The sequence below is a fragment of the Chanos chanos genome, chromosome 6 (assembly GCF_902362185.1).
Source record: "Chanos chanos chromosome 6, fChaCha1.1, whole genome shotgun sequence".
Taxonomy (NCBI): Eukaryota; Metazoa; Chordata; class Actinopteri; order Gonorynchiformes; family Chanidae; genus Chanos; species Chanos chanos.
This window is the reverse complement of record NC_044500.1, coordinates 24,510,506-24,537,753: the sequence shown is the minus strand read 5'-3', so window position 1 is coordinate 24,537,753 and position 27,248 is coordinate 24,510,506. Positions and strand designations below refer to the sequence as shown.

General features: G+C 42.8%; 2 protein-coding genes across 2 annotated transcripts in view; both read left to right on the top strand.

Annotated features, from left to right (window-relative positions):
* The window catches only part of phc2b (polyhomeotic homolog 2b (Drosophila)), a 66,831-nt gene extending 54,645 nt beyond the window's left edge, over positions 1-12,186 (top strand). Inside the window, exons 8-15 of the mRNA XM_030776680.1 lie at positions 4,031-4,416; positions 5,899-6,064; positions 8,057-8,262; positions 8,795-8,930; positions 9,619-9,745; positions 10,021-10,138; positions 10,730-11,003; positions 11,394-12,186. Coding sequence (XP_030632540.1) covers positions 4,031-4,416; positions 5,899-6,064; positions 8,057-8,262; positions 8,795-8,930; positions 9,619-9,745; positions 10,021-10,138; positions 10,730-11,003; positions 11,394-11,548 — 1,568 coding nt within the window. The 3' untranslated portion in view covers positions 11,549-12,186. The remainder of the gene's footprint in view (positions 1-4,030; positions 4,417-5,898; positions 6,065-8,056; positions 8,263-8,794; positions 8,931-9,618; positions 9,746-10,020; positions 10,139-10,729; positions 11,004-11,393) is intronic.
* Positions 12,187-13,221: 1,035 nt separating this feature from the next.
* cttnbp2nla (CTTNBP2 N-terminal like a) lies at positions 13,222-26,540 on the top strand. Its single transcript, XM_030778185.1, has 5 exons — positions 13,222-13,236; positions 17,214-17,321; positions 22,972-23,208; positions 24,122-24,229; positions 25,353-26,540. Exons 1-5 carry the CDS (start codon positions 13,222-13,224, stop codon positions 26,538-26,540), a joined length of 1,656 nt encoding a protein of 551 aa, XP_030634045.1.
* The last annotated feature ends 708 nt before the right edge of the window (positions 26,541-27,248 follow it).

Genomic DNA, 27,248 nt, shown 5'->3' with positions numbered 1-27,248 from the left:
TGGCTGTACACCTACGTCACAAGGTTCCTATTGCGCTGCGAAAGTACCTACCCTGAAGTAGGAGCTAAAAAATCCCCTCAAAACAGCGTTCTAAGAACTATGATCGTTCTAAGTTCCTGCGGTGCGAACACGCGAAAAAGGGGGTACTTTCTCCAACAGTTCTAAGAACTATCGAAAAGTTCCTCCGGTGCGAAAGCGCCTTATGTCACTATCCAGCACACCCACCCCCACTTCCCCCTTGGAGAAAAGAGAGTGTCAGGCAGACAGATATTCATTGCACATGGTCCATGTGGAATGTCAGGTTCTTCTTTCTCTATTCTATGAAGTCTGCCTATGGAATCAGCCATGGCATTTTTGCGACTACTCATTAGCATGTTCAATTTCTGCCTTTTTTCTCAGAGACAGCATTTTTTAATCCTGTGTTTACTGCTGTGTTTACCGTTCCCAAGGAAACTGGTCTTTGCTGTGGCCAACTGACTTTTATTCTGTTTTTTTTTTTTCACTTTTGCCCTTTTTTCGTTTTTTCCCCTAATTCTGTTAACTAATTCTCTTAACTGCAAACCTTTAGCAAATAAACAAGATTTTAATAGTTTGGTTTCATTTTTAGTGTTTTTTCAGTCCTTGGCTCCAGTCTCTCTCTTCTTCCTGTCCTGGACACATAGTTCCCTCCATCTCCCTTTACAGTTCCACTGCTCAGTTGGACTTAGTTTAAGTGTTAGTGGCTTATCTATTGTTGTCTTTAACTTGGAGACTGGCAAAAGTGTTGCCGGTGCATCTAATCCCTTTACAGTGCGTTTGGCTAACCGAGCCCACTAATAGAGATAAGCAATGCCTTGCCCATATACCTCGGCTCAATAAACTGATTGCAGACAACACGATGATACGAGATGTATATTAAATGTCTATATGAACAGAATTATTGTCGGAAATTTGTAGTATGATTTACCAATGATTTTGTATCGTGTTGTTCAGGGGTCAGATTTTCATTTCAATGTTCAATGTTGTCAAGATCGCATTCGCGTTTACACTGCTAAAAGAATGTGGTCATATGCGGTCCAGACCACCTCCAAATGTGGTCTCAGCCATCGGGGTGCTTTGACTACCAGCACTTCTGTTGGGTTCATTGTGTATACTGCCATCAACCCCCCCAAACACACGCAAACACATAAACTCACACACAAACTAAAACACACACAGACACACACCACCCCACCTTCCTTCCAGCACACACTTTCCTCTTTTTTTTTTAACCAAAAATAGCCCCTTTCAGCAAGTCAGATTGTGATGAAAGACTATTTGCCAATATGCGGCCGTCACACATGGATTTTTTTCTCAGAGAGAGAACAGCGTGGCTCTGAGAAAGCATTAGGGAAGGACAATGTGGAGGCTGTGGCGTGTGAACGGGGCAGTGGAGGAGTGTGGGCGAGACACAGAGAGCACAGTAACGGAGCTTACACACAGACAGGAAAGTCCGGGATTTTCCAGGGCCTGCTGCTGCAGCCCAGAGGGGAGTACTCCTCATACTCCTCTCCTCTGGGCATCTGGGAGAGGAGCAGAGTACATCTGAGCACCAGGGACGGCTCTGAGGCCTGACTCATATGGGTACACAGTCCCACACTATCCAGAGGAGAGTAAAAGAAAGAAAGAAAGAAAGAAAGAGAGGGAGTACCTCCCCCTTGAGACTGCCTTTTTCCCTCTGTTAGTCATTACGTTTTTCAGTTGTTTCTCATGAGAGAGAGAGAGACAGGTTCCTGTGTGTGCTGTTTAATCCACAGAATACGTAGTCATTCCTTTCATGGTCAAAACCTCAGGCATTCAGGGACATTCTGTACTACACACACATCTCTGTTAGACACTGCTCTCTGCCTGTGATCTCACTACAGCACAGCCAGGAGTCCAACGCCTATTCACAGCTTTCTGTTGTCTACTGGGTCTGGTCTGGCCCAATTTTGTGCTGTGTCCCAGGTCTGGTCTAATGTAGTTTTGCATTGTCCACCAGTTCTGGTCTGGGCCAGTTTTTTGCTATGTCCCTGTCGGGTCTGGTCATTCAGAAATGCTGGCCACATGGATCTAGGAACATGAGCAACTCTTTCCAGCCATGCCTGTGGACTACCATCTGATCACTCTCCACTCCAGTGGCTGGAAGACTCCTAGTTTTCTGAGCTTTTTTTCCCAAATTATGGAATTTAAAATTCTCCAGGAAATGTAGAGGCAAAGGCAGGGGAGAGTAAACTTCAGACACAGAGGTAGTCTCATGACTGAAGCACTCTCAGACCGCTCTTCAGCTCCACACCCAAAGACAGCATTCATCCTACTGTATACTCAACAGCACAGTACACACCCACCCACACACACACACACACACACACACACACTTTTTCATCTAGTTACCCATGTGTTGTGTGCTGTCATGTTTTGTCATCAGCAGCTGGGTTTGAGTCTTGTCTTTGTGATTGTGTTGCATAAGGGCTGCTTGCAGTGTGTCTCTGTTATAATCTCGGGACAGGGGTTCTCGGAAGTTGAAAATCCAGGTGTCGCTGTGTTCACAGAAGCATAAGATCCCTCAAAAGATGACAGATCTTGCCCAGATAAACTTGAAGCACATACACTCACATGAATGCACTAGACTAGTCTGACCACATATGTGAGTGTGTGTTTGTGTGTGCGTGTGTGTGTGTGTGTGTGTGTGTGTGTGTGTGTGTGTGTGTTTCTGATGGTGTGTGTGCAGTGCCATCTCTGGCATCCTAGGCAACACCCCCCGCCCCCAAAGAAGTGCCATCCTCAGGGCTAATAACACTTTTCAATTTTACTATTATAAACGAGAAATAAATAAAAGTGCAACAGCACGTGTGCAAAAAATGCAAACGAAAAAGAGAGCATCTGTCATACTTGATTGCAACATAGTAATAAATTAAGTTCTAAAGTGTAAATGTTCAGAACAACAAAGCGACATCTTAATGTGACACCTATTGTTTTGCAGAATGGAATGAAGCAACTGACAGTTCCACCCTTTGCTTGCTGCCTGAGCACATGTTTTCCCATGTCATGCTGACTGTGTGAATCATATGCTCAAGCACCACCAGGCATAATTGCTTGGAGAATGCAGGCGGATTTGATAGATACTTAATTCACATAATTTTGAAATTCATAACAATTTGAAATTTCATCTACACTTTAAGTTTTAATCTCCTCTTATGAACGAAAGAAGAGTAGATTTACTTAATCTTCATTTTCAAAGATTAAATCTCTTTGGCCTCCATGTTCCTCGTGGTTCACTCAGAACACTTTCCTCATCATTTGCGTTGACAAAACGAAATTCACATTGCTTCCCATAATGTATAGATGTAATATAGCATCTCAAATTAGCCTGCTTTCCAAAATTATACTGGATGAGTGACGACATTGGTGCTGCATCTACATTAATAGTACAGCATTAATGATGGAGCTACTACACAGGTAGGTAGCTTAGCTGCTACGTACTGCTATACTCTATGTAGTTCTAGCTCAGCTAGCTTAGCGCACTACATTTCAAAAAGCTAAACCAGAGGCAGACAGATGCTTTTAAAAATGTCCATTAAAAACATCTCTATACTTTTGTCTCCTTTGTTCCTCATCTTTCCTCTTCTTTCTAATCTGCGCCCTGATAGCTTTGATCTTTTCATTAGTACAGACATACCAGCAGAAAATTTCAACAGATGCTGTGAACTGTCAACTGGCACACTCCCCCACCATCTCTCTCATCATCTCATTCATAACAATTAATAAGTCTTAATGCGTGTGTTCTTCGTTTTTTTTTTCTAATCAAAAATACTTATAGATTGAATTGCCTGCCAAAGGGGCAGGCAATTTGACAGGGGTGTGGGATACCCAATCGGCGCCCCCGCCCCCACCCCTTCCCCCCGCAGGTGTCGGCCTAGGTGACCGCCTAGGTTGCCTATGCCTAGAGAGGCCTCTGTGTGTGTGTGTGTGTGTGTGTGTGTGTGTGCATGAGAGAGAGAGGGAGATGTAATTCTTTCTTATTTTCTCACAGCGTATGCACAGATTCAGCCTCATGCTCTGGTGAAACAGCAGCCTCAGCAGTTTGTAATCCAGCAGCAGGCTCCACCCACCCCAAGAGCCCAAAGCCAATTATTGCAGACTGCATCTGTGCAGCCACACCCACAGGCCTCTTCTCTGACCATCCAATCGGCCATTGCCAATCAGACTTCCGGCCAAACAGGCTCAATCCCTGTTCTTCCCAAATCAGCTTTGCACCAGGGCACCTCTCCAGCGCAGCAAGCCACGATTTTCCACTCCACCGTCAGTCCCCATGCTCTGGCCCACCACGGACCGCACTCCTCTCCTGTGACACAGGCCAAAGGCCAGCCTGTTCAACTCACTGCCATAAACCTCCAGATCCAACCTGCACACAGCCAGGTAAACCACTCACAGCCAGGTAAACCATATACAGACAGGTAAACCAACCACAGACAGGTAAACCAACCATGCACAGGTAAACCACCCACAGACAGGTAAACCACCCACAGACAGGTATACCGCACACAGACAGGTAAACCAGCCACATACAGGTATATCATACGCAGACAGGTAAACCAACCACATACAGGTAAATCACACAGAGACAGATAAAGCATATGCAGCCAGGTAAACCATACACAGACAGATAAACTAAACCATACACAGCCAGGTAAACCACACACAGACAGATAAACTGAACCATATACATACAGGTAAACCACTCACAGACAGATAAACTACACACAGCCATGTAAACTATACACAGACATTTAAATCACACACAGCCAGGTAAACCACATACGGCCAGGTAAACCACACACAGCCAGGTTAACAACACACAAAGAGAAAAAAGCCATGCAAAATTATGTGAGAGCAGCATTGAGTTTACAGTACACTATGGTCTTGGCCCCTGTAGTATATGTCATAAACATATGAGATCATAAATCAGTTTCATATTCCACTGTACGTTCAAATGTCTCGTTAAGTGACTTGCCCTGTCCCAGTTTTTGCTGTAACTGTTTTTCTGTGTTTCCTTACTAGACAGGAAGTACAGGTTGTCCTTGATTTAAGACATGGTTCTGTTTTGACGAGCCTGTTGTAAGGCGACTTTGTCAGAAATCCCTTTATATTATATGAATTAAACACAGGGCCAGATACCCAAACATACTGAGACCCAATCAGTTACAAACATGGCTGTGTTACTGCACTGGGACTAGCCTATGTTATCATACAGCAGAAGGAACAGTCATTGTCAGATGTTTCAACAAGATGATGCTACTCAAAAACAGGAAAAAGGTTTAAAGGGACGGCTGTCTGAAGTCTGAGGGGTCGTAGGTGGCACGCCATGTAAGCCAAGGACAACCTGTATTGATAGGGCGGAATGAATAATGGAATAATGCATTAAGCAAACCCTTTGAAAACTCACTCTATTTTTTTTTTTATTATACTGTATTCTAAGAAAGTATTCCCTCATTTCCAACCTGATTTTGACTTAGCATGTGACTTCTGATCTAATTTTAATATGTGACTTTACTATCTGACTTGGACTTTAGAATGTGACTTTTTTGTGCAACTTCAGATTCTGACATTTCTATCTTATTTGACTTTGTGTGTGGCTTTAGTATGTGACTGGAGTATGTGACTTTAGTATGTGTTTTGCGTGTGTGACTGGAGTATGGGACTTTAGTATGTGTTTTGCGTGTGTGACTGGAGTATGTGACTTTAGTATGTGTTTTGCGTGTGTGACTGGATAATGTGACTTTAGTATGTGTTTTGCGTGTGTGACTGGAGTATGTGACTTTAGTATGACATTTGTACCTTTACGTACACACACTGAATATTTTCCTATTCTGTCACTGTGTCTCTGCCGTGGACAATCAGGTTTCCAAGCTCACTCAGGATTGCAAAGATAAGCCCACCTCTTTGGTAGTCAGAGAGAGCTGCCTACCACTGGCTGTTCAGGCAGCTGCTTCTACGCCACCCCAGGACCCAAGCCCTCCTGAAAAGCCCAAAACAGACTCAGTCACTTTCCCAAAACCAACACCAGGTACAGTAATCGCACAGACACCGGCAACAGTGGTACTACATATAGGTTTACTGTATGTGTTTGAATGTGTTTTTATGAAGTCTTAAACAGAAGACCTGCAAAGCTAAAATGTGACAACTCTCAGTGGAAAGTAATGTGTATGTGGATGTGATTTGGTTGTGTGTGTGAGTTTGGGGTTTTTTGTTTGTTTGTTTGTTTTGTTTTTTTGGTTGTGGTATGGTTCTGATACGTTTCTGTGAGTTTTGATATGTTTCCATTTTGATACGTTTCGGTTATCTTGCTTTTGTTATCCTTTTGTAATTTTTTGCTTGTTTGTTTGTTTGATTGGAAGTCTTTTATTTTTTTGACAACTTTGTCTTGGGTTATTACAGATTCACTAAATTCAGCATTCCAAATCCAAACTCACCATAGTGGTTCCTCAAACTTCTTACACTTCTTACAGATCTAAGCATTTTCTAGACTCACACCGAAGAAAACTTTGCCAGTCATTAGAATGACAGCAGCATAGCTTTGTGTTTGGTAGACTGTTTGAATCACACAATCATTTGACAGTCAGATTCTAATATGTGTGAGGAAATCAAAACCAGTTTCTGATTGGACCTCAGCAGCCAGATAAACAAAATGTAAACCTTAAAAAGCTCCCATATGGCAGTGGGCATGTACAGACACCCTGACTCCCAAAGTCTCACTCAGCAGAGAAGCTGTTTGTTGTATGTGTGTGAATGTGTTTGTTTATTTATTTGATTATGTAGTTCCTGACACACCAAAATATACAAAGTCACTCTTTTGGGTCTGCTGAATACCAAGTGTACTACTGCTGTTCACAGTCATCAAGACTCTCGCCTCCTTGAAATGTAAAAATGAAGAAAAACAATGCTGGCCTTTTACACGCAGCTAGATCTTAACAGGAAAACAGTGATCTGACAAGATCCTCTAAGTCATGTTTGTCAAGAACGTGAAAAACAGAGGATCTAGTCTTACCAGTCCACCACAGCAATACCACAGGATCAGTAAAGATTTCATATCGCTATCAAAAAATAATTAGATGATCTCAACATTAGTATGATTTTCTTTCTTTCTTTCTTTCTTTCTTTCTTTCTTTCTTTCTTTCTCTCTGTCTTTCTTTCTTTCTTTCTTTCTTTGCAGTCTCATTTACTCATTTGCAATGACATGTTTTGCAAAAGCTTTTGCCTTAATGAAAATCATGCGTCACAAAAAGTTGCGGTCCAGGTTTTCAAAACAGAAGTATGTGCCAAACATAAGTGTTTGCGTCTAAAGCAGAAGAAATTTCGATGACATATTTACACAGGAACTATGAGTAGTCTACTCAAGTTACAAAAGCAGCTTTGGTGGAATAATAAACTCCGCATAGTGTTGTGTTGCGTGCGCTCTCGCGGGGCGGAGGTGGGCGGTGCACCATAGGAGTGTGTGATTCTTAAAGTAGAAGCTGAGAAGAGTAGACAACGTGGTGCAGACTGCGAAGACCTGGACACGCTGTTGGGAAATTTAGTGGAGTACCATGTTCTGTTTCGTCACATGATGAAGGCAGGAGCCTTTTCAAGAAGCGTCGAATAGCGGAACAGTAGTAGGTGAAAACCTCACACGGTCTTTTCTCCAGTATTCAGAATTCAGTATCAACGGAATGGTATGGCAGAAAGCTGGAGTAGTGATTATGTTGTGTAGATAAATATTTTACAGTCTACACAAATTATGCTTGTACATCTCGAGGACAGGACGTTATCTGTTCCGTAGATTACAGTGCTGTAGTGCCGGTTTTTAATAAATAGAAATTAAACCCATCAACAACCAAGTGGGCATTTTAATTAGTAGGTTAAAAACAGTCAGAATACTTTGGTGCTGGTGTTGATAATGTTGTTGAAGACTACTACTACTAATACTTCTACTACTACTACTACTAATAGACAGTCCGCACGGTGGTTTATTTTATCGCTGTTGTGGTGGCTCTAGAAATGAGTAAATTATGATTTGCAGGGGCTTGCACGGCGGAGTCGGCGTGTGTTTCAGAAGCTGCCCCGCCGCAGACGATGACTTCAGGAAACGAGAGTGAGCCAGCCGCCGTGACCGGCAGCACCGCTCATAACGGCGAGAATAAGCCGCCGCAGGCGATAGTGAAACCGCATGTCTTGACGCACGTCATCGAGGGCTTCGTCATTCAGGAGGGAGCCGAGCCTTTCCCCGTGAGTGCCGTGTTAGCTCAGACCTAGTCTACAGGACAGCATTATAGTAAAAAAACATTTACACTCTGTGTCTTCTCCTGTCCAGAACAGAACTGTGAAATGTAGTACTTTGCTCACCAAAATTGAAAATGAACAAACCTTGCATTTTGGTGCTAATATTGTAATAATGTTTTGAGCACTGTCTCCTTAGTAACAGATTTTAGTTGAGGATCAGTTGAAAGGGTTTAGAAGGTACATTGAGGGTACATTTCAGGGTAAGCCTTATTTACATGTACTCTCAGAATACTTTTCATTCCATAATGTGTGTTTGTGATTACACTACCCTCTTGTGGCTATTAATGGTGAGGACGCCTTAGTTCATGCCCTAATTGCCATGAGAGCAGGAAATGAATCAGTCATTCTTTAATGTAAAATGAGTTTTTTGATGGCACAGCCTTGACCTGCATAACCAGTGCCATAATAAGTGGGAGATTGGTGTGGTTGCACTGTTGCACGTTCTGGTGAGGGTTAATGTCAACAGTGTGGTCTACAGGTGGAGCGGGCTGTAGGACAGGGAGACAGCCCAAAGAAACCAGACCAGCAGCTTCCCTCGGACCCTGAGAAGACGCCTGTCAGCAACCCCCCCACTAATACAACTGACTCTGAAACAGAGGAGCCAAACCAACAGGGTACTGTAAAAGTGTTGCCTTCTGACCACATACAGTCGTGTAAGACAAGGATCAGTCAGGCCATTCATCTGTGCCGACTTTGCCACATAACTGAGGTGTAGCATGGTGGACGGTCATGTGGAGTAGCGTTTGAAGAAGATGAAGTCAGCTCCATTTCACAGTGTTTAAATAGGAAGAATAGGAAGCTGACCAGTTCTGAACATTTAAGGTCATCAAGTTCTCTAATTAATGTTTTATAGTAAAAGCCTAACTTTGGTCCACTTTGGTCCACATACATTAGCCATCTCTTGGCAACTGTTTAAATTTTCAGATGAGAGGCTTGTCAAATTGTGTCGGGTTAATAATAAGAAAAATGCAAAGGAAGAATAAATAGTAAATGAAGACTGAATGTGTATAAATGATAACTGGTAATTGGTAAAGTCTTGAACATGAACAGGTATAAATACACAATAAATTAAGCAATGGAAGTAAATAATTATGACTGAACATTTCTAACTGACAATACACAGATAAACAATTGTGAGTAAACTGAACTGACACTGAGAAAAGAGAAGTTATGAATAGACTTTTGGAAGTGAATAGGTGAAATTATGGGAAATGAATAGGTGAAAACAGAAGGTTGGAAGTGAAAGGTGCTGAAAGGTGAGTTGACAGGTGATCATAAAGGTGGATGTGTGTTTTTTGACAGACACAGCTGTCCAGAGTCACAAGGAAGCAGACGCCCCTAAACTGAAGTGTGAGTTCTGTGGCTGGCTGGACTTTGCCTACAAGTTTAAAGGCTCCAAGAGGTTCTGCTCCATGGTGTGTGCTAAAAGGTGAAGAAAACACTGTGATACACAACTGACAAAGAAGAATCATGTTTCTGTGGCAACATTCTTTATTTAATGTTCTTTAATCACATTTTTGTTATCACTGGTATGAAGTTGGTAACAGTTGAGTAATATTGATAACGTGTTGAGTGTTTAGTAGTCCAGTGTAAACTCAGGGGTCAGGGGAGAATGAATGAATGGAGTTAAGGGACATTCTGTTTTGATTTTGTGGTCAGATGCTCTGTGTGTGGTGTCTATGGTAACATGTCATCTGTTGTCAGGTACAATGTTGGGTGCACAAAACGTATAGGGCTTTTCCACCCAGACAGGACTAAAACAGCCAATCGCTGGAGACGACGGTCGCGCAGTCGAGGCCGGCGAATGGAGGCAAAGAAACAGGTGGGACGGTTTTACAGACACTGGTCGTTTTCTCCTTTCATAATCAATAAACACTCACCTCTGAGCTCAGCCCCATTTGCATGCCACTGTAAATGTGATGAATTCTTTCTCTAGTCTAAAAACACAGATGAAGGATGAAGTAAAATGCTTTCTTTGTCCTTAAGGCAAGTCTTGCAGTAATATTATACATTATATTTAATATATTTGTTTCAGTGTGCAGTAGAGAAGAAATTAATTTGGCAGTTAAGCTGTTTGAATACACCTTCAAGGCCTCCACTCCAGACTGATTGTATGTCATTTTGAGTTACGGGTGCAGTAAACCCAGTGAGGACTTAATGCCCAGTCTTTCTATGGACAATATATAGAAATTTTATGAGAGTTACATTAACCCTGAGAGTGTTTCTGTTGTCTCACAGTGGTCCAACATCATCATGTTTTAACACTCTGAGTTAATTTGCTGCATAGCTGATATATTCTAAAGGATGCACTCATCTTTTCATGATCACCTCATCTTAACAACCAGCAAAATGAAGCCTAAGTCCATTCTCAGTTTTTATTTTCTTCTTTTCTTTTTTTTTCCTCTCGACACAGAAACTGTCCACAGCCCAGCAGTCTCAGGGCGAGTCCGTGTCTTCACCGTTACCTTCACAGCCCAGTATTGGGGAGTCCAGTCCGTGTTCAGACATGTCCAGCTACGAGGAACCACCGTCTCCTCTCTCTGCAGCCAGCTCTGGCCCCCCACGGCACCTGATGGAGAGGAGTCCCGCACAGGAAGAGCTTCCCCTCCTCACACAGCACTTTCTCCCCTGTGACCCGACCAAATGGAACGTGGAGGAGGTGTTCGAATTTATACGCTCCCTGCCTGGTCAGTGTCCTTGCTGTAGCCATGTGTGCTCATGAGTTCCTTTCAGTCTGAAATCTCTGATTTTTCTTATAAGAGTCCATAAAAGCTTAACCAAAATCCAGAGTCCACTGCAACACTGTCAGAGTAAATGTCAAAGCTGTTGTTAGCCTTGGTGCAAACAGATGACAGCTTTCTGTCACTGTAGTGTAACATCAGAAACTGTGCATTGACCTGCCAGTATATTCTCTGTGAAACATCTAGCTTAATGATTACTACAGTGTTTTGTCTGGAATGCCACACTTTTGGGTCTACTTTGTCACTATGTGAGTCAATAAAAGAGGCCTTACATAGCCTGTCTTTGGCTTTAAATATAGTCAGTTAGTGAGTGTGCTGTGTTCTCATGGATTCTAGGTTGCCAGGAGATAGCCGATGAGTTCCGCTCTCAGGAGATTGATGGACAGGCCATGCTGCTGCTTAAAGAGGACCACCTCATGAGTGCCATGAACATAAAGCTGGGACCCGCGCTGAAGATCTACGCCCGCATAAACATGCTCAAAGACTCATAGCCTTCACACGGGTGCATGTGTGTGTGGGCGTCCCTTCAGCACATGAACTGACATCTGCAAACAGACGGAACTTAAGTGTCCCCCAGCGTGCCATTTCCTCTGGAGCCACGGCCATAAGCAAGGTTATGTTTGGAACCTAACAGCACAAACCCCAGTACCTACCATCGCCAGCACAAGCCCCCACCCCCCTCCGCCAGCACAAGTCCCCAAAGGACTTTCTGGAGGGCCAGCTGAGGAAGCAATCCTGAAGTGGAATCTTGAAAACTGTCACCCAACATTTCTACATGTCAAAGCAAAGGAGCTGTTAGACTTAAGCGAATGCCTCTATTGATTTTTTTTTTTTATGTAGTTGCCTAATGCTTTTATATGACATTAAAGTAAATTATTCAAATGAGTGATAGCATTTTTAACCCCAAGTGACTGGTGCTATTTAACAACCGTGTGTAAAATGAAACTGATTTGACACACGTGATCAGTTTATGGAGAGTTTTCCTATGTTAAAGCTCTTGTAGTTTAGTCCTTATCCACACTTGGCCAAACACACACCATAAATATGCTTTTTCTCCATGTAACCTACAAAAGGCAACTCTGTAGCAGCTAATGCCACTCCAGTGCAACTGCATGTGGAATTCTGTGCCAGTTTTGACATTGCTTGATTTGTTTTTTCTTTCTTTCTTTCTTTCTTTCTTTTGTTTAAATCAGCCAAAACAAGTGCAGATGAAAAAAACATTTGTGAGGGAAGAGGCTGTCCTGTTTCCTAAAGCATCAGCTGATCCTATTCTCTAAGACAAGGCATTCCTGCTGTCTTCTGGCTTTGTTCCCTTTCAACATTTTGAGTCACTTTTGGGGAATGCACTTATGTATGTGATTTTATATATGCCCAGAATTATTAGACTATGTACTTAGGGTTTGTGGTTGTGTTATATGTATTTGTCTGGTTTGATGCTTTGTGGATGCCTGTATTTATATTAAAAACGGGTTTTTTTCTCATTTTAAAATCAGTTCTTAAATACCTGTTGTCATGTTTTGTCATAAATTGCAAATGGTTGAAATGACGAGGCAAAAAGGGCAAAAAGTGACCAATCTTCATAAATATGAGTTTTGACTCTATCCATGTCCCATCTCAGGTAGCAAATCAAAGTATGGTTTTCACTCAAAACAACCACTAGCTGGTGCAGTAACCCAAGATTTTAAAAAAATTTCGTTTCTCATCATTTGACTTCGCGTTCTCTCTCTCTCTCTCTCTCTCTCTCTCTCTCTGTCTACCTCTTATATATATACATATATGTGTGTGTGTGTGTGTGTGTGTGTGTGTATATATATATATGCGTCTCCCCAGACGTACTTTACATCACAGAGTATATTTCATCTATAGACACTGTAGACAGAATGCGATACATTCTGTGTGTCATTGTCTGTTGTTCGGCTAAATCCCCGGTGAGAGAAACCAGCCCAAAGAAAAGAAGTCTTAACGTCTGCGAGAGACTCTTTCCCTGCCTCCAGCTACTGAATCTCTTCTCTCATAGGTCAGCGCCTTAAAATCGGTCTTGCCCATAGGCCGTTGACGATGTCAGTGAGTGGCCGTTCCCATTTTCAGTCGATTAGCTGACTTCTATTCAGGTATCTCTCAAATCTCAGTTTCATGTTAGATGCCGGAATTTAACAGAGTTGGAATGGCACCTACAACGGTATGAACGCCTTTTCTTTGCTCGTCTTCTACTTCGAACATGTTTGAATTCATGCCGTCGAATCCGTTGGCAACTCCAGGTCGACTGAGAAAGCAGATTGGCCAAATAATTGTCATTGAAGTACTTTGAATTATTATTATTATTAGTAGTAGTATTAATCCAACCGCTTCGTTTTTTCTCTAGTTTGCATTGTGATTGACCAACTACTGCTGACAGGGATCGAGTCGAACAGTTCTGGCTGTGTGGTTGATCGGAAATAGACTATAAAGTCGTAGTTCCGTGCCAGTATAGTGTCTTACTGCTGCAGTTCATATATCTGCGAAAGTTCAAGTCAGTTTATTTAAGCGTACATTTGACGAAGTTAAAGGCATACCTTCTGGGTGTTGTGCGGCATAAGGACGACGAAACAAAGCACTTTTTGACACCATTGTGCGCAACAGTATTACAGTATTATACCTAAGTCTTTCTTATAAGTGTCAATAGTGATCCTTTGTTTATCACAGGCAGAAGTCCACGCATGCCGCAGCTGAGTTAATTCCGTCATCACATGGGTGATGCAGAGTGCACTTTTGTATTGTCTGTTTTTCTCCTTGTAGTTTAACGGTGACCATGAAGATAAGAAGTAACAGCATAGTGCATCAAAACATAGTAATATTTTTGATAAGTTTGAAACCTCATCAATAAACAAATTTCATTATTTTTTCAGATTGAAAACAAGACCATTCCTAACGTTTTCTTTGTTTTCTTTGCCTCTTTCTTTCCTTCCCTCTTTCTTTCTGTCTTTCTTTCTTTCTTTCTTTCTTTCTCAGTGTGCTCAAGTGCCCACTGTTTGATAATTCAGTCGGAAGCGCAGGGATTTAATTAGCCTGATAGCTCTCTGGCAGACAGCAGACTGAGGACAATACCGTTCTGTTAGTTGCCGAACTGAGAAGAACCTCCGCCGATACCGAGAGCGGCTGGACTGATGTCTTTCATTCATTACAGCTGTCAGCACTGTGCAACAGTCGCTAACCTTAGCCATATAAGGAGCATTACAAGAAACAAACAACGACTCAAGCATGCTCCTATCGGGATTGCGTTAAAATGCCGTATATGAATGTTGGTATTGTCCGTGGTTTTAATTCGTAAGCCTGCTATTAAACTTTGTTGTTAAACGGATTAGAAATACCAGTGAAATTAGCAAAGTTGTAAAACATGAATGTGGGAGGAGTGCGTTTTAATGAGCGCTGTTTGTAGGTAGAACCACAAAATAAAACTCCCAAAAGCTAGCGTGTTCACTTAATTCAGCAAAGAAGAAAATCACACAAAGAAGCAGGCCAGCGTCACAACAGAAGCATCTGTATGGGGCGCCGTTTGTAAAAGTCGCACTTTCTGTTTTCCTGCTCAGTTTTTGCACATTTACCATTGCCAGATGTAAAAAAAAAAATTGGCACAATTTTCAACTTTCACCTTTTTTTTAAACATTTAGAGAAAATTAATGTAAAATATTGTACTATCTTTTCCAAGAGTAATGATCTGCATGTGCACAAAATGAGCAGGAAAACAGAAGGTGCAACTTTTTACAAACGGCGCCCCATACATCTGTACGTCTTCTGGACAAAATTCCACAAGTGGATTTTTGCCGTGTTCCAACATTAGACTGAAACTGACAGTATTTATTGAACAAGCGACCACTTGACCGGAGAGCCATGTCGTTACATCAGAAACCAGAGTTTGTTTCACACTAAAGCGTCTCTGATCACATTATGTAACGCACCCAGTGCAGTCCATAGGACCCCGCGAGGGCCGCAAATGTGGAAACATTTGGCCGACAATTTCTCACATGGTACAGTGGAAAAGTTTAGTTAGAAGAATATGGCTCTGTGGCTCATTCTAGGTTTTGAAAGGACTATCATATGTAACTGATTAGCCCAAAAAATATGTGGTCAGGCTATTCCTAACACATTTATCCTTGTAATTCACCGTCAAGAAAACAATATACGAATCGGTATTTTATCGCAACACAAAATGTCTTATAGTTTGTGATGCGATTAAAAAGAAGAGTTGTGTAAAAATGAGTAGAAGCTTCTTTATACCATTTTGAAGCAGTTTTAAAATATCACATTTTTGTAAGTGATGAAAAGTACTTTCATAGCACATCTGTGACATATTTTGCTTCAAACTCTCTCTCTCTCTCTCTCTCTCTATCTCTCTCTCTGAAGCGATATTTAACCACTTTATTTTATCTTCAATGTAAAACTATGCATTTCGAAAATGGTACTTTGAAGGACGACTCTTGTAACATGCTCATAACAGAGACTGAATTTAGGTGTCCTCCAAGACTGAGACTTGTTAAAGTTGGCAAAGGCTGGAATGGATACATGGTCTGAAGCTAACACAAAACCCACTGTAAATATCTCTTCAATGCAGCTGTTTGCTTCAGAACTATTTGGATTGATTTTACAGTCAGATATGAGTCTCTCATAATTGTAATTTTTCTGTTTGATAAATACTAGCCCAGAGCCATGCACATGTCAGAGGTACTGTCTCTCAAGGTTGGGGATTTCAGTTCAAAGACACATTTGTTGTTGGAGATTTACTGAGTGTAGCAGAGAGTCCAAGGGAAAACAGTTGGTCGTGTTCCTTTGAGTTGGGGATTTCCCTCAGTCTCCTAGCTGTGGCTAGTCATTATTGAGGAGATACAGTGTCATATGAGAGTTAGACCTAAGAGAACAAGGCTAATTGGACATTCCAAACTGGGCAAAAAAAGGGTTAAAAAAGAAGAAAAAGTTATCCTGTCTCAGTCTGAAACCTGAGCTTGTATATATATGTGTGTGTGTGTGTGTGTGTGTGTGTGTGAGTGCAAGGGTGAGAGAGGTGAAAAAAGAGTCAGGTCAAAGAAGTCACAAGGACAAGGATTTCACAGAAACCTCACATCTCAAACCCTACAACAAGCACTGTTATGCCCTACAACAACAACACAAGTCTCTCTCTGAGGAGAACCAGTAAAACATTCCCATGCTGTGTGCTTGTTTTTGGTTTTTTAGTTTTTGTTTGTTTTTTATGGAACTTTTTACTGGTATTCGGTGAACAGTTTGTTGAGGAAATCAGAATGACGAACAAATAACAACAATGATCTTTTCACACAATGAGCTGTACAGTGTTGTTGAACCTGAGCATCTATATCAGTCAATGTTAGGCAGTGTCTAAATCAGACAGTGAACAGCTGAGATAGTGAGACAGTATCTAAATCAGACATTGTGAGACAGTTGAGACTGTGAGACCGTGAGTAAATCAGACAGTGAGACAGCTGGGATAGTGAGACAGTGTCTAAATCAGACAAGTGTTAGACAGTTGAGACAGCCAAGACAGCGTCTAAATCAGACAGCGTGAGACAATTGATATAGCAAGACAGTGTCTAAATCAGACAGTGAGATAGTGAGACAGTGTCTAAATCAGACAGTTGAGACAGTGTCGAAATCAGACAGACAGTTGAGATAGTGAGACAGTGTCTGAATCAGACAGTTAGATAGTTAGATAGTTGAGACAGTGTTTAAATCAGACAGTGAGATGGTAGACAGTGAGACAGTGTCTAAATTGGCTGCAGGGCTCTGAAGGCGTGCTTTTAAGGTTGAATACGAGATGTGTGAGGCATAAGAGCCGTGACAGGTCAGACAGTGAAGTTTTTGTACTGGAGTGAACACTGCATGAACAGTTGACTCTTTGAATTTCAATTAGTGGTGACAGAAAATATCCAAATCCCCTACATTACCCTGAGCACAGTGCAATATTTTTTAGTCAAATTAGAATTTCCATCAAAATAGACCACTGTTCGAATAATTTAATCTTCTGTTTTGATATACATGTGTTTTACATGTCATATTTGCAACTGCCGTGGTCCTGATCCATATTCTGATCTTTAATGTGTTTAATCTGTTCCCCCATCTTTGCTCATTTTAATTCATGTGACTCCTCTGTTTGACCTTTGACCCCAGCAGGAGTCTAAGCTGAACATGGAGGCGTTGAGTAAGCAGGAGGTGCTCCAGCTCTTCTGTGTTCTGGAGGGGGAGCTGGAGGCGCGTGACCTCGTCATCCACATGCTTCGGGTGAGTCCAGTTCCCAGGGGTCAACTCTGAGCCTGTGACCCATGCCAAAAATAGCAGCAGTGAACAAGCCAGTTAAGTCAGCTCCCTGCCGTCCCCCTGTGTGTTTACAGACATCAGCGTTCAGGAAGCCTGCATTCTGACTGCAGATGTAATCCTGTAAATTAAAGTTAAAGCAGCCTTACGCTCCCACAGTCTTGGCATGAGTCCGTGTGTGTTTCAGCCAATGAAAATATGACAACAGATCCAAGGTGAAGCTTTTAGCTTTGTCAGATGCCATTTATCTGAAGTATCAGATCTGTCTCAAAATGTGTCTCTAAAGTTCAAATGAATAACTCAGTGAATGCATTTCATAACCAAAGCTATAAGATCTGGAGAGAATGACAGTGTTAAATTTATGGTTATGGATATAAAACTGCCTTGGTGATTGGGACGAAGTGTAATGTTTAAAATGCCTGTAATCATTCGTTGCCTGTCCTTTAAACACATGATGAATGAAAAACAGCAGTCAGAAGATGAGTTCAACCAACGATAAAAACAGTGCCATGGTCTTCAACAAACTGTATGCAGCTGACAGTGACAGTGTAGCTCTTTTTATCCTGATAGCATTTATGTGGTTTGAAGTGGATATATTACTAGGGTCACATTCAGGCTAAACACAAGGGAACCTTGATGAAGAAGGGGCTTTGAACTGTGTGTGTATGGCGTGTGTACATGACGTGTGTGTGTGTATGGCATATGTGCGTATGAGTGTATGGCATGGGTGTATGTGAGTATGTGTGTATGGCGTGTATGTGTGTATGTGTATATGATGTGTGTGTATGGTGTGTGTGCGTGCGCAAATGTGTATGTGTGTGAATGTGTGCGTGTGTGTGTGTCTGTGTGTGTGTATGGTGTGTTTGTGCATATGAATGTGTGTGTCTGTGTATGTGTGTGTGTGTATGGCATTCTGGATGCCCAGGAGAGACATTACAGTTGTACTCCTGAATGAGAACCAGATGATCAGCTGCCTCCACAAATGTACTCAGTCCAACATCCTGTTAGTGTTTTCGGACTCTTGCACTAATAAACCCTGAGTCATGGCAGTGCGAATCCTCTGATGTTTGGATTTTGCTTTAGGGTGAGCAGAGCAGCAGCGGCTGAGAACAGAGAGTGAAAATAACGACAAACACTCCTCTGAAGAACCACATACAGCAACAACATGTTCATATCTCTGCTCTGCTCCCCGCTGCTCATCGTTCTCAGTGTTTTCCAAACATGTTGGGCGTCATACTTTCATTACTTAAAAAATGCAGTCTTATTTATACGGCATACGCAATAAATACATGTGTTTGCAGTGTTATGCCGCTCCCTCTCAGTCAGAGAGTGGTTCCAGTGTCAGTCCCCGGGAAAACAGTCATCCTGTGCAGGCTGACTGAGAGCAGACTCGGTTTGCTGTGACTCAGTGTGAGGCAGAGTCAGGCTGAAAAAAACACACCCTGAGTCACTGGCTGGATCTTTAGTACCCCCCCCCCCCTTACTCACTGCTTCAAAATCATTCTTAACTGTCCCTCGTTTCCGAGTCAAGGCAGCAGCCTATGAGAGGAGATAGACTGAGTTCTGGGATAAACTAATGTAGATGCTGACACCCTGTGGTTCTCCTATAGAGGTGAGGAGGAACTTATTAGGAAGAGGAGGGGAGATGCCTCTTTATCTACAACTTGAATATCCACTCAATGTTCACTTATACAAGATTGTCTCTTTCCTGCCATGTATGCTCTAACTGCTGATTTCACTGGATGTGGGTGTATTGGCATTTTAATGGTTGCACGTTTATCAAACCGTGTTAATGTTAGTGGTTTTAAGTTGAGTCAGGTTAAGTTCAGTCCTGGGATTACAGTTTTGAGACTGTCATTATTCAGTGTCATTCATTCATGAGTCCTGACCACCTGTGGCTCCACACGTAAAACGCAGCGTGTGTGTTTTGCGGTAAAGCCAAAGCGGATTCCTCCAAGGCCCAGTGTTAGCTGGACAGATGTTATCTCACTGGATTCCTGTTTGTGTGCTGAGAGCAGAGGATCAGGGGAGAAAAAAGAGAAAGCCTGGCTGTTCTGAGATTTGAAGATAACATCACTGTGATGGTGTGTGTGTGTGTGTGTGTGTCTGTGTGCATTTTTATCCAGCACACAGGTCCATAGGCCATGGGAGCTCAGCTGTCCCAGGCTGTCTTCCTCTGCTCCTCTGTCAGTGTTCATCCAGCCGTAGAGGGGTTTGTGTGTGCTGACACTGATTTGTGGGGGCCCATGTTTTTGCCCTCTTGTTTGTTTAGTAATTCCTCCTGCAGGTTTGGAGGAGAAAAGGCCTGTATGAGCATCTGTGTTGATTGTGTTGTAATATCTCTTTGAGGTTAGTACCATGGATGACAACATTTAAAGTGCATGATACCATCTCTCTCACATGTTGACTCATACTACACACACCTTCACTGCCTGGCTGTGTCACTGCTCTGCACCACAGAGAACGAGAGAGAGCAAAGCGTTACTGTGTGGGGCTGAGTTTATGCATGAACCCGTGATGCCAACCCTCTGAGCTGGCCTGGGACCCTGGGCTGCAGGGAGCCTTTGATTTTCTTGAGTCCTACCGTGGTGTTGCTGGAGTGACTTAATTTTTGAGGTAAATTGCTAACAATTTAGGAAGCATCATTTCCCAAATCCTGCTCTTGGTAGCACAGCAGGTGAGAATTAGAAAGTGGAAGTCTAAAATCAGGTTTGGATCTGACTGGGCAAGCAGCTCATTTAAGCTGCCTCTGCACTTTATAAAAGAAGTGAAACTGGCCACGATCCCGGGCTGAGTCATGCTTTTCCCATGTGGTTTATTATTGACATTGCTCAGGACATCTAACAATACATAATGGTGAATGACATAGCGTTGAATGGGGCTTTGCATCCCACTCTGCACGTCCCCCATGCTTCCAAAGATCACACTTCAAAGGAATCACAAGGAAAACATGGAATCTTCTCAGATTGTCTTTTAAGTTACAAATGTTTGAAGGCTTCAGATCATTCTGCTCGTTTGATCTGAGTCTGACAAGCGGTAATTACAGTAATCAAGTACAGTCACTCAACAACTCCAAAACGATTCAGGCAGGGTCTGCTCATACCTTGTGCTTTTGTCTTCCAGGTTAGGTTAAGTCTCATCAACTAAACTCTCAAATAATCATCCCTGAAATGGACCAATAGGATCTCAGCAGCATTTTTAAAGCTGTGACTATTTTAGCTAGCAGAGACCCTATCTGTGTCAGTTCTGTGAAGGAGCAGGTCCTCAGAGCAGACGGGTAGTGTCTTTGTCGGTTCTGTGAAGGAGCAGGTCCTGAGAGCTGACGGGTGGTGTCTTTTCAGTCCAGACAGCCAGGCTTATCAGAGCTTTGGAAGCTAATCTCTTCAAGCTGCTGTCTTCTATGTTCACTCAGATAATGCTGTGAGGTTAACCTAAAAACACGCTACACCCCCACCCCACCCCTGCTCCCGTGACTATTAGCACCAGGACTATCATTATCAGAGTATGCGGATTTGTAATTTAAGTACCAGAGCTTTCTCTTAAAATGTGTGTTTATTGCCTTTTGCTGGGACTTGAGGTAAAGCTTATTTTTCCTCCCTGTTATCAGCCTGTTTGCAGTGGAATGCAGAGGAGGAATCTGGGAGCTAAACACTAAGCAATAGAGACCTTATTGTCTGTTAGTGTGATGAAAGCCCTCCATTTAGCTTTGCCTTTCACTTACAGAGAGCATTTGGTTCACTATGACTAATGCCATGTGCACTGTCCAAAACTCAAAAGATAACCAGCGAGTTCATACAGTGTAATGTAACACAGCATACATAAATCATTTCCACTTTTTCAGTGAGATCACAAAAGCTAAATACACATGAATATATATCATATATGTGGAATTTCCCCTCTGTGGAAGCCCCTCAATACTAGAATAAATTCCAAAAGGTTTTACAGTCAGAATTTAAGCTTTCGGCCCTAGACCTTGTAAGGAGCATTGAAATATAGATGGGGTGTCTGAAACGTTCTCTGTCAGCCAATACAGTGCTGTGCCCGTCCTTACTGGAGCAGTACTGTACAGTGCTGTGCCCGTCCTTACTGGAGCAGTAGTCGTCATCTGTAGCATCAATGATGAATGACTGTGAATAATGCCAGTATAAAACTGTGGATGAAAGTTAATACTTTACAGGTTGTGTGCAGTCATCATGGAAAGTGTCAGAGCACGTTTATGCTTGGCGCCTACCCTGGCTCTCACCCCTGTGGAGGTCACACCCCCTGGTCTATGCTTAACCTGACCCTGTGAAAGCAAATAGCAGTGGACCACACACATGCACACAAACAGAAGAGTGAGGGTTTATGTAGCCTTCCACAGGATCATACACTCTGCTCCAGTCACATCCTGCACCAGGCACTTCCTGTTTACAGTTGTTCTCAGATGTTTAGATGCATTTCCCTAAACACCAGCCTCACTCCCAAAGCCCCGGGTGCAGTTCCCAGAACAGAGAAAGTGTTTCCCACTACAGTATTCTACCTGTGCAAAAGAACCTAAAACAGTTCCCAGAACAGAGAAAATGTTTCTCACTACAGTATTCTACCTGTGCAAAAGAACCTAAAACAGTTCCCAGAACAGAGAAAGTGTTTCTCACTACAGTATTCCACCTGTGCAGAAGAATCTAAAAAACTCAAAACATGGACCACATGTGCCAAAACACAGAGTCAGGCAATTACCACAACACTGTGGCCAAATGGATTGTACACTTAGATCACTGCTTACACACTCACACAAAAAATGCAAAGTATGTGCATTAAAACTGGACAGACTGTATATTGTGTTGCTGTCATTACAAAAGATTATCTTGCACAGAGAAAATAACATATCTTGTCACAGTATTTATGTATTCATGTTACAGTATTCACATATTCAATTTAATAGTATTTATGTATTCAGAATGATCTGTAACTTATTGAAAAATGTAATGTCAAGTAAAATGCCCTGTCCCCCTGGCATTCCACCAGGCATTTGGACCCATTCCTCTTGCAGGGCCAGGTTTTGCATACAGGGAAACTGACTCACTGGAATCACACATGTCACATTGGTCTTTTCATTTGTACAAACACATTGTTTGCTGTACGTAGTGATTTACACAGTGGACAGCTGTGTCAGTGAGAGTAAGAAATGTAAATAGATGAAAATATATTCTGTTTTGACCAGTATGTCATAGTCACTGAGAATTGTTTCTATGCAGTGACAGCTGTGTTTAGTGTTTTGCAATGTTTTAGCACATGCATTCACACACTGAGAAGTATGTTAAATGATGTGGGGTTTTGAAGCACCGCTCTCAGAATGAGTTTGGGCATTTGGGGTTGCGTATAAAGGAATGAGAAAAAACTGTAAAGAGGAGAAAGTTCAACCGGAGAAAATTCAAACTATAATTTAACCCATGTTAATGAACATTTTTCACTGTTCCACACAGGACATACTCAGAGTTCAGTCAACACAAGTGAATTTGCAGTGATCTGTAAAATCATATTTTAGGCCTAAAGCATAACAATGGATTAGAACATTTCTACATTTACGAAGAAAATAAAAGTCCCGTTTCCTAACCCCTCTCGCTCTTCTTTCTCGCAGTCCCAGCGGAGAGATGTGTATGTGCGGGAGCGATATGGGAAATACGACCTATCTGACCCCTTCCTGGCCCTGCAGAGGGACGGTGAGGTGCTGCGGGGAACCAGTGCTGATTCCCCAGCCTCCACTGGTCACCCCTCAAACCCAGTCTCTATTCTCAGACTGGTCATCAGTCAGTGCAGGAGGATGCAGGAGAGAATGATGAGACAACTGGCTGCAGCTGAGAGCAGACACAGAAGGGTATGTGCAATAATAACAATAATAATTTGCTCTAGTAGTTAATTATAGATAAACACCTCTTCTTGATTGCAAACAATTTTGTTTTCCAAAGCTAAAAAAAAAACAAAAAATATTTTGTATATATTAAACAAGAATTTAAAGATGTATTTTTGTGTTCTTCAAGTTGTATTTCTCAGTTTGGGAGCATTTTACTTTAAACTGCTGATTACAACATCTGTCCATGACTGGTCACCTCCCATGACACTCTGCTAAATTTGGACTGAGTTCCCAAAATAACAAGATTTCAGAGAAAAGGCTTTTTATTAGTCCGGTGGCCAAGCAGTCTTCAGGGTTCAGCACGAGTATTTCCTTTCCTGCTGTGAGAGTACACAGACTGTTACTGTTGGCTGAATACAGACTGAAATGTGAATGGAGATATTTTTGCAACTTTGCTTTTATTCTAGAATTATTTTACTTTTCAAGCCTTGCTCTTCAAATCCTGTCTGTTATAAACACTGCACATGTGTGCACATTGCCTGGATGAGCTTAGAATACTACAGTTTAATAACCATAAAAAAACCCCACATAACAGGACTTTTCTCATTTGGTGTAACCGAATTCAGTGTGGTATAACCAGTCATTTGATTGCATGTGATTTCCATCACAAATGTTGTCTTTCCTATACATATGTATCAGTAAATTCTGTGGCAAGTCCTAAAACTTTGAAATAAAACCTGGAGTCTCAGTGACTAACACAACTAACACAACAAGAAAAGACTACACCAGTCTCCTCAGTGCTTGGCACTAATTTTGCATATGAGGTTAAGTGGATTTATGATAGAGGGATGGGGATTGAGTTGCATTATCAGCAGCTAATGCTCACTGACCTGACATTGCTTTTTGCGTTTTTGTTGCCCCCCTGTGGTTGTATCAGGTCATTGCAGACCTGGAGGAGGAGAAGCGTAAACACGCAGAGGACACGGCTGAGGGAGACGATGTCACCTACATCCTGGAGAAGGAGCGTGAGCGACTCCTGCAGCAGGTGGGGTAACAATAGTATCCCTCACCTCTTTCCATGTTACAGTAATACCAGAATGTTGACATCATCAAACAGACCCTTTATCTGACTCAGAAATTTACGATACAGTTCAACTTCCCATGAATGTATGAACTAAATTCAGTAAACTGAATTCCCCACTCCTGCTCATAGTGTGCTTGATTAATGCCTCTTATCCTTAAAACTGACACTAAGTATATTAAGACTCATAGAAAGTTTACTGGCCAGGATGTGTTCTGTGTCCAGTCCAGGTAATCATAAATAGCCTCTAAATACCCATCTGTCATGCAGTAATCCATGCACCCCAGCAACCTTCACTGCTAGAAATGGACTCGAGTTCTGAGCAGTGCCTCATTTCTGTGTTCTGAACACCCAACCCAAGGCCCAGTTTGCCCTGTCCTCACAGAGCAGAACCACAGTTCTAAGAATAAGCACAGAACAACAAAGATCCATTTGTATCAAAGCAGAGCAGTTAGTGGGTAATCATTCAGACCATAGCGGTGCTGTAGGGGCATGTGAGACAGCCTATGACTGTTTACAAAGAGTGAATCAGTGTCATTAGTCCAGTCAGACTGTCTGTTAGCACACAGCCTCTTACCTCATGCTCTCTTCTCTTGACCACAGCCTGTTTATACATTTGTGTTGACAGTAAAAGGATGACAGTGGTTGGGTAGAAAAGGCGTACAGTCTTTATACTGCTGTTAAAACTGTTTCTAATAAGAACTGAGTGTTGTGCCTGGTGTGCATGCAGTGTTATCTGATGAACAGATGAAACAAATTTGTCCTAACATATGTTACCCTGTTATTTAAATATAGTCTTCTTACAGGGTCTTAAAAAAGCATAGAGGGGAGGTTGTTTCCACATCACTCTGATACACTATGAATAAGAGTGTATGTGTGGATTTTGGTGTGTACATTACACGAATCACGTAGATGTTGAGTAAGATGAGTTATGGTTCAGATGCTTCTGACAACAAAGGATCCCTTTTATACGACCCACCACACAGTGAATGGAAAATCATTCCATCCTGATTTGATCATGTGGATTTACTTTGCCATTCTGTTCGGTCATGTGTGTGTGTCTGTGTATCTGTGTATGTGTGTGTAGCTGGAGTTTGAGAGAGTGCAGGTGCAGTTCACAGAGCGTGAGAAGAGGCGTTTGCAAGATCAGTTAGAGAAGGAGAAGGTCCAGCATAAGCAGCTGTCAGCAGCTCTGAGCAGAGAGTGTAAAAGGACAGCTATCCACGCCCATGAGGAAGCCCAGCGAGCCAACCAGCTCAGCCGCCAGTTAGACCGCGAGCGCTCCACCAATCACAGTCTAAAAGCAGAGCTGGAGGCGGAGAGGAGGCGGAGCATGCTGATGGAGGCGCGCCGGGAGGAGCAGCTGGCCGAGTTTGACACGGAGCGCGAGCAATTGATACTGCAGCTGAAGAGAGAGGAGACAAGGAGTGGGGAGCTGCAGAAGGAGGTTGAGATGCTGAGGAGAGAGCTGAAGGACCTGAAAGGAGGCACAGGAGCAGAGGAGAGGAGAGTCAACTCCACCCAGCCAAACTCTGGCAGTATCTGTGCCAGGGAGCAGAAACCACTGATTCAGCCAAAAATCAACGGCCATCACATCCTGGACACAGGTCCTGCCGAAAGTTTGAATGGTAACGAAAGTCGATCCACTGTGTTGCCAACCCCAAGCGAGAGAACACCCACCATCACCCCTATGAGCTCTCCATCTCCAGCAAACCCATCAGCCAATGGCTTGTCCCCCTGCCCCTCTCCAGTCCTGCCCCATCGGCAGAACGATTCCCTGAGCCTCCAGGCCTCATACCAGGCTGCCATCAACCAGCGTTTCCACGCCACACGCCACAGGTTCCAGGCCAACCTGGAGTCAGAGGCCTGTGGCACAGCAGGTCCCACACTACACTCACCTCGTGACCTTTCACCCTGCATCATGACACTGCCTGACCACAGCCAGTCCAGAGAACCAGCCTGCAGTTCCGTTCCTCAGGCTCTGAACCGCGTCAGCTCAGGCTCTGGACCTGCCAAGCAGCTGCCTCCATCCAGCAGCTCTCCCATTGGCTCAGACCACCACAGCTCCGCCCACTCAGGCATCTGCTCCCCAACAATCCCACGGTCTGAAAGGGGGATCCCACCTCCCATTCCCCCTAAAAAACCAGGCCTAGCAAATGCCCCACCCTCCCCAGCGATACTCAGAGCCGCCCACTTTCTGTCCGCAGGCTGCGGCCGCATCAGCACCTCGGACAGCACCAAAGAGCTGGACATGGTAGTGTCATCCACGGGCTAGGTCACTCGCTTCACTGTTACGTTATCTTCCATACTAAATGCATTCCTCCTGTCTAAGAAGTCTCTCTGGATCAGTGGTGCTTATTCCCAGTCCTGGGAAATGGACTTCGCTGAAAATGGTCATTCCCATTCTGCACTTACACATCTGCACAAAGGCAAACCAAAAGTTTCAAGTGAACTTCCTCATGGCTTTAAGACTCAGATGAATGGTGCTGTCGGGTGTGAGATCCAAACCTGGTATTTAAAGGTACTCTTTACTATCCTGTCACTGTAGGATGTTTTTCTGTTTAATAAAAGTATAATTTCTTCTATGTACTATCTGATATTTCAGAGTAGTACAAGCTTTTTAAGGCATATGTATTAGGAGAGGTCTACAGAGATTCCTGATATGTGTATCTTCTGAACCAGTTCTATAGGAGAGAAACTGATTTGGTAAGGTCCATTTGCTCAAAGGACACCTCTTACCAGCCAGGTTTCACATACTTTAGTTGTTTATGTGGATTTGCTTCGAGACTTCTTGTGTTTATGTGGATTTGATTCGAGACTTCTATGATTTCTGTCTCCCGTATATTTAATGTAGCATAACGTCTCATTTTTTATTCCTGAGTAAAGTGTGCAGGTAGATTTCGGGTAGATTGGAGATGACAATCAGTGGCTGAATTTCCAGTTAGCAGTCAACACACCATGCCCTGGTGAAGGGTGATGGTTT